Below are 7522 nucleotides of genomic sequence, written 5' to 3'. Positions count from 1 at the left end.
CATTGTTCTCCAGTTTGTGGGTCACCCACTTGGCGTGTATGGGATTTGATTTTATCGTGATTGTGACCCTGCTACCATCTCATTGTGGCTTCTTCTTTGTCTTTGGACGTGGGGTATCTTTTTCGGTGGGTCCAGAGTCCTCCTGTCCATGGTTGTTCAACAACTAGTTTCAATTTTGTTGCTTTTTTGATAGGGATGAGTGCGCGTCCTTCTGCTCGACTATCTTGAACCAGGAGCCAGAAGCGCAGTCTTAATCCCTGGGCCACCAGAGAAGTCCTAATACCCCCATGTTTGTAAATTGATGCTTCATGTGTGAATAATAATAACAAAAGTTACTTTGTACCAAGCATTATCTTAAAATTCTTCAACTCTATGAAGTGAGTACTTTTTAATCTTTTTACAGACAAGAAACTGAGCACCAGAGAGAGGGAGGAACTAACTTGCCAAGTCACAGACCTAGAGTGATTTGAATCTAGGTGTGTTTGACTCTAGTCTGCTAAGACGTGACTAGATCAAGGGGATAGGGGGACATTAGTAAAGACAACCTAAATTAAGTGGGGAGGAGAGACAGCCTTGCCTTCTGTGGATGCAGGGCAGTGAGAGAAGGCAGCACACCAAGGTGGAAAAGTCTTGAAACACAGAAAGAAAGAGGTATTGACTTTTGGACAAACTGAGTTCTCCCACTTTACTTCACCTTCCCTGCCATCTCCCTAGTGTGAAATCTGGAATCCTGCAAGAGAGATTTCTTGTTCATTCCTCTTCATCTCAATATAATTCTTACCATCATCAGTATGATTGGAGATGCAAGTAGATCTTGTCTGACTTCCCCCTGCTCAAACTCCTTCAAGGACCTGCCCTTACACTAAGGATAAAATCCCAAAGCTTTAATGTGGCCTTTGAGGCCCTGCTTCTGCCTACCTTCCCAGTCTCCACTTGTGCTCTTCTCTCCACCCCATTGCCCATTTTGCCATAGAACAATACTACCGGCTAATATTTATTGTCTCTCTTCACCATTTGGCCATTTAATCCTTCAGATCTCACTCAGCTTAGGGTTTCCCTGGTGGTTCAGTGGTAAAGAATCCACCTGTCAATGCATGAAACATGGGGTCCATCCCTAGTCTGGGAAGATCCCACATGCTTTGAAGCAGCTGAGCACTTGTGCAACAACTGTTGAGCCTGAGCTCTAGAGCCCACGTGGCACAGCTACTGAAGCCCGAGCACCCTAGAGGCTGTGCTCCGCAACCAAAGACGTCCTCACGGTGAGAAGCCAGTAAGTCACAGAGTAGCCTCCCGTCACAGCAACTAGAGGAAAGCCCGCACAGCAAGGAAGACCCAGCACAGCGAAAAAGAAAGAAATGTTTAAAAAATCTCATTCAGCTTAAGCATCATTTTCTCAGAGAGGCCCTCCTGATTGCCTACTCCGTCTATGAGGCTTCTCTGTTGCATGCAGAATCTTCAGTTGTGGGATCTAGTTCCCTGACTAGGGATCAAACCTGGGTCCCCTGCTTTGGGAGTGCAGAGTCTTAGCCACTGGACCACCAGGGAAGTCTCTGTTTTGTATAAAGATTAAGGTATGTCTTCATCACTAGACTGTAAACCCCCTGGGGACAATGATTGTGTCTGTTTCCATCACTGCTGTATACTCAGTGTTAAGCATAATCCCTGCCTGTGTTAGGTTTCCAATAAGTGTTCATGAAACAATCGATGAATTAACAGGTAAGAGCCATACCTCCTTTTCACTGAGTAGTGCACACACAGACAAACGTCCAGTTAGTCAACAGTAGACACGTCAGTTTTGACAATGAGCACAAACATTTATTTCAGCTTAAACTTAGTTTGGTTCCTTTGGAGTATCTTGGAGTGGAGATGAAGCAGGAGCTGAGTAAATGAAGGGCAGAGTCCAGTTCTGAGCTTGGGTTTGGTCAGAGTCACTGAAACCTGTGCAGAGTGGAGAGAGGAGGGGAATATCTCGGCTTAGAGTCAGCAAAGTAAGTGTATTCTGGCACCCAGCCATAGTTCAACTCCTCCTACCTCCAAATTACTTTTCTAAAGGTAATTATTCCAAAAAGTGCACAGACTGTTACCCACTTTACCAAGGAGATTTTCTCATACTCTTTTCTCCATTGTTCTGGCCACATAGGGTCCTTCTAACCCTCTTACAGGAAGCCATTCCAGATTTGTTCCCTCAATCCCTCAACTTCCCATCACCGAAGTCTGAATTTGTTTTGGCTTCTGCATCTTGGTGTCTGCATCTTAAATGAATGTCCTGTCTCACTGTTCGAGTGGCTGGATCTCTCCATGGTTTTGAGCCATCCCTTGCTTCTAAGACATGATATTAATAAACTGAAAGACTTCCTAGCTGAGGAGGAGGATTCGAGGATTACTGAGACCAGCTGGAACTACAGAGAAGGGCAACGTTCCTCCAACTCTAGAGGTTTCACCACTGAGAAGCTGCCGTGGCCCACGGGTACTGAGGGAAAGCTGAGGATGCTATGGTCTTGGGTGGGTAGGGCAGGTGAGAGCAGCATCTCACCTGGAGGAAACTGAGGAAGAAGTGAAAGTGGTACCACGATCTGTCAACATTACCAAACTCTTAACACTCTGCAGATGTTCTGTCACCCTTTTCCTAGCATTATCTTATTCAAACCCCACCAAATCCTATGAAGTGGTTTAAATAACCCTGACTTTCACAAAAATGCCTCTTTGTGACCCCATGGACTGTAGCTTCCAGGCTCCTCTGTCCATGGGATTTTCCAGGCAAGAGTACTGGAGCGGGTTGCCATTTCCTTCTCCAGGGGATCTTCCCAGCCCAGGGATCGAACCTGGGTCTCCTGCATTGCAAGCAGACACTTTACCATCTGAGCCACCTGGGAAGTCTCAAGTTTCGGAGAGTGTAAGTAATTTGTCAGCCTGTGTTGGGGTGAAGATCTGAACCCACGTCTGACTCCATAGTGAGAGCTCACAACTAATATGCAAGATGCCCAAAGCTGCCAGACTCCCACCTGAGCCTGCAGAGCTCCATCTGATCCACCATCCAGGCCAGCAGCTCTCGAATCAGTAAACGCTTTAGCAAATCTTCATCACTGGGGTTCTTGGGTAGGGAACTACAAAGGAGAAAGCCTCTGGCAGGCCCCTTAAGCCCAGGCCCCACCCAGAGAGAGTAAACACAGGGGCTGGGACTCCGGCGTGGTGGGACAAGGTGGGGCGGGGGTGGGGGGTACAAGTCAACACAGCTGCCTCTCAGTTGTCTCAGCTTTCAAAGCTCCGCCCAGATCTGTCCGCCAGGGAATGAATATAGGCTCTTCCATACAGGCAAAGACAACAATTCTGGTGGGAGACATCCCTCCCACCCACCTCTACAAGTTTCCCAGAGTGTATTCCAACCCCCCTGCCCACCCCGCCCCACAGAGATTACTTTGGGAATGTTCACTCTTTAGAATGATCTGTGTCAATTCCTCAGCTTCCTACAGAGACAGGGTAACTGATTTCAGGGGACTGGCCTTGGGAGGTTCCTTGTTCCATAAAAGCCTTCCTGAAGTTTAGCAGACAAAAGGGGAGAAGCCAGTTTCTGCAGTCCCTCCAGGAGCCTCTCCTGGACTTGGTGACTCTGCACATTAAGTCATCAATCTTAGAAATTCTAACCCCAAATCCCCTCCCAGGACCTCCACCCCCATTCCTCCTAGGCTATTCCCTTAGGCTTGGGCTGATCTCCAGGAGCTCTGTGAAGACCCCTCTTTGAATTCTGGGTAGAAGAGGATGCTTGTCTGGGGTCTAGCCCTGCTTCGGAGTCTGGGAAAGGGAACAATGAGGGGGCAGTGAGTCAGGGGCCCCACCCCCACCCCTTCCCCTGTGGGCAGACTCACCCCTGCTCCTCCTTTGCCTCCTCCTTCCTGTTAGACTGATGGGCCAGCTCTAAGGCCCCAGCCTCCCTCTGGGTGATGTTGTGTATCCAGCTGGTAAAATAAAGGTTAGGGAATAGGTGGGGCCAGGGGCAATTCCAGATATTCTCCAGTCCAAAGAAGCTCCAGCCATTTGGCACCTCAGCCCAGGGAGCAGAGGGTACCTCTTTCTTCAGTCAGCCTCCCAACTGCTTGTCTTCAGCTCCCAGTGAAAAGCTTTTCAAAAGCTACCATGCAGGTCAAACAGCAAAGTCAGGGAAAGAGACTTTGCAAAGAGAAGACCGAGATCAACTCGTCTTATTTCCAAAGTCTGAAGCTGCCACCACTGAAGAGTCATTGGCAGCAGTTCAGCTCCTCTGCCTTCATCCCCAGCCCCCTAGGGATCCTCTCTGAGCCCAGTACACTTTCCCTGACCCTTCCCCTTAGAAGCAAAGGATTGGAAAATTGCCCACATCCTGCCCTCAGACTGGACTGCTGCCTGAGCCAGGAGCCCAGGCAGGACTGCCATGCAATTCAGCTCCCGATCAGCACCAAAGAGAAGGCTACACTGGGCTTGTGCATCACACGGGGCACAGGGAGCAGGGGGTGGGGCTGCACTGACTCACTCGCTCTTCTTCCCCTTCTGCGCCAGTAGCCAGTTCACAAAGTCTTGCTGGCGGATCTTGTCCATGGCGATACTGTAGTCACTGATGAAGGTGCCCTCAGCATACCTGGCTGCTCGAGGCTGGGAGCCACTGGCCTTAGAGTGGAACCTGAGGAGCAGGGAGGAAAGAGAGAGGGAAACCGAGGTGCCACAGAAGGAGCAGAGAGAGCAATGATAAATGATGGTCACCACCATTTGAAAAGGAAGCAGCCCATTTCTTGGGAGTCAGTTTTTATGGAGTCACCCTTTTGTCCATGCATCACACCCCTGGGACTTTATCCTCAACTCAAGAGCCCACTTCCTGCATCCTCAATACGTGAAGCTCTGGCTTCTGGGCAAAGATCAGAGGTTCCCCTTGTCCCCAAGGACTGAATCACAGTTCCCTCCTTCGCTCCTTTTGTCCTGGTGCCACCCAATTCAGTTATTTGGTTCTCAGTTTCCTAATAATGGGTTTTCCTGGTGGCTCAGATGGTAAAGCGCCTGCCTGCAATGCAGGAGACCTGAGTTCGATCCCTGGGTCAGGAAGATTCCCTGGGGAAGGAAATGGCAACCCACTCCGGTACTCTTGCCTGGAGAATTCCATGGACAGAGGAGCCTGGTAGGCTACAGTCCATGGGGTTACAAAAAGTCGGACATGACTGGGTGACTTCACTTTCACTTTTCCTAATAAGAGTGAGCTCTTATAAAACAGGACTTACTATGAGTCAGGTCCTGTACAAGTCCTTTAATACATAAATTCATTGTGTAGGAGGTACATGTCTTTGGTGAGTGAGGCAACCACGATGCAGAGAGATTAATTTAGCATACAGCGCAAGCATGACCAGGGCTGACCCTCAGCTAGTCTGGGTCCAGGTCTACGGTCTTTAACTTCTACACGATGTTGTCTCTCCTTGTACGTGTCTGTGCCTCAAACTTACGTGGCCAAGTTGATAGGGCCATACGGTTTGTCCTTGCATCTGAGAAGGCCTAACTCTACTCAGACACGTCTCTCTTGGTCTCCCCAACACACAAACAGATTCCCCTTCTATGGTTGTGTGTGTGTTCAGTGGCTAAGTCGTGTCTGACTGTTTGCAACCCCATGGACTGCAGCACACCAGGCTTCCCTGCCCTTCACTATATTTCCCCCTATTATATTCACTCATAACCTTCTCTGCCTCTCCTCACAGCACTCATGACAGTTTGAAGTTTGCTTAGATGGGTCTTTGTCTTCCCCGTGGATCTATACTCTCCATGAGGACAGGTGGCATTTGCGGGCCACTCTTCATGTGTATCCCTTGTGCCGAGCACACAGGAAGCTTCCTATAAAATCTGATTAAATGTACAAATAAATGAGCAGTTAAGACTTTCATCAGGGAGATACTATCACCTACTTCAGCCACTTCACTGCTGAGAAGTCCTTCCAGAGATTTAACTACAATCTCTTCAGCTGCAACAGTAGCTGGTAAAAAATACTCCCTGGTTCTAGCCTCGTTCTTTCTTCTTGGCCTGGGATTCCTCCCTTTCTTACTTGTCTCTTGAAAATCAGAACCCAATCATCCCCCCAGCCACCTGACCCCTCCTTCTCACCCTAGCTTGGAGTGGTCCTCTTCTTTCTCCCCCAGCACCACTGCCAGGAGCAGGGACACCACCAGCAGGGAGAAGGTCTTCATGGCCAACATCTTCCAAGGGTTCTTTCCTGAGATAAGAGAGAAAAGGACAAGGGTGAGAGGGAAGCCCTGTGCTGAGGGGGCAGCCAGTATGGTGGTGCACTTAGGAGCCCTGGAGCCTGTGGGGAATCTGGAAGCTGGGGGCCAGGCCTTGGAAGTTAGAGCTTTTCTAAGACCCTGGAGAAACACCATGGGGATGGTGAGGGGTGCTGGCATTAGAGCTAGAAGGGACATTAGAAGGCACGTGGAACCTGGCCAAGAGTGAACCTGTTTTGGGGGTTTTAGGAGGAGTCTAAGCAGGGAGGAAGGAGGGCAGCAGGGGGCAATCGTGGCAGGAGAAAGCAGCGAAGGCTTGTATGTCTGGATGGCTCCCTTCCTGGCCCCCATGGCTAGACATCATGGGCATGTGAACTGGCAAGATTCTCACCTCCAGAGTCTCCAGCCAGCCTTCCAGATCTCAAGTTGGCTGTCACCTAAATCATTGCAGCCCTCTTGTCCAAAGTGAAAATTGCAAATAGAAGCCCCCTCCACCTCTCAGACTTCACTGTCCCTACTCAGGGATGTCTGATGCTTCTGGTAAGGGTGAGTCCCATTTCCGCAGGGCATCTTCAGCAGAACTTTCCTTAGATGCTTTGGTGCTTTGAACACCAAGCAAGAACAAGCTCTGAGCACCAAAGCTAGCTCTAGAGATGTGTAGGCTGCAAGACCCTGCCTTCCTGCCTTCTCACCTGGGTGTTAAAGGAACCCTCAGAGCCACCTTCTTATTACTTGTATAGAAGAGAAGTGCTAGGGTGCCGAGCACCTCAGGGGTGCCGAGACCCACCCCCCTCCAGCATCTCGTCCATGGCCACCCCTTCCCAGCTGCTCTCTTACCAGGCTTCCTTTCCAGCTTGCCCAGAAGGACAGGGCAGGGGTCTTCTCCTCCTCCCTCCTGGCCCTTCAGAGCCTGTCTCAGGAAAGTTTGCCCTGGCTCCTTTATAGCCAGACATCACTGATCTGCTGATTAGCCTAAAAGCATCTTATCTCAAGAAATTAAGCCCACAGCACCCGCCACATTAAGTCCATTTTACATGTAATAAAGTTGTCCTTTCCACGTGGACTGTGCTAATTGGTGATTAACATTTGGGGATCTCCAGCTGTTGTCTGGGCTTGACCTGTGGGCAGGGTACCTTAAGTGCCCCTTTTCTTCTCCCTTTCCCCTTCTGGGCCCCAGAAGGGCCCTCTTCCTTTATAGGTGCCCTCGCGTAGAAAGGATGCCCCTGGTGAGGGCAGGTGCAGGTAGGGTGGCACTAACTGGAGTGGGGTCACTCCCACCAGTTACAGGCTACTCCTGG

The 7522-nt window shown here is 49.8% G+C and overlaps 1 protein-coding gene and 1 non-coding gene across 2 annotated transcripts; both read right to left on the bottom strand.

The window, feature by feature from the left end:
* Positions 1-1793: 1793 nt before the first annotated feature.
* Positions 1794-6200, bottom strand: GIP (gastric inhibitory polypeptide). Its single transcript, XM_069542417.1, has 5 exons — positions 6109-6200; positions 4505-4651; positions 3864-3953; positions 3003-3104; positions 1794-1938 (listed from the first exon to the last, which is right to left on the bottom strand). Exons 1-5 carry the CDS (start codon positions 6198-6200, stop codon positions 1929-1931), a joined length of 441 nt encoding a protein of 146 aa, XP_069398518.1. The 3' UTR covers positions 1794-1928.
* On the bottom strand, positions 2802-2873 carry TRNAC-GCA (transfer RNA cysteine (anticodon GCA)). Its single transcript has one exon. It is a non-coding gene; the product is annotated as a tRNA-Cys (tRNA).
* Positions 6201-7522: the final 1322 nt, after the last annotated feature.

The sequence above is a fragment of the Ovis canadensis genome, chromosome 11 (assembly GCF_042477335.2).
Source record: "Ovis canadensis isolate MfBH-ARS-UI-01 breed Bighorn chromosome 11, ARS-UI_OviCan_v2, whole genome shotgun sequence".
NCBI lineage: Eukaryota > Metazoa > Chordata > Mammalia > Artiodactyla > Bovidae > Ovis > Ovis canadensis.
The sequence above is the reverse complement of the archived record's forward strand: the minus strand, read 5'-3'. Positions and strand labels throughout refer to the sequence as shown.

Excerpts from the sequence above, each read along its gene's own strand:
- GIP (XM_069542417.1), bottom strand. The coding sequence starts at position 6,200 with ATGTTGGCCATGAAGACCTTCTCCCTGCTGGTGGTGTCCCTGCTCCTG. Across the intron at positions 4,652-6,108 it reads GAGGACCACTCCAAGCTAGG|GTTCCACTCTAAGGCCAGTG; the intron begins GTGAGAAGGAGG and ends CCTGCTCCTCAG. Across the intron at positions 3,954-4,504 it reads CAGAAGGGGAAGAAGAGCGA|CTGGATACACAACATCACCC; the intron begins GTGAGTCAGTGC and ends TTATTTTACCAG.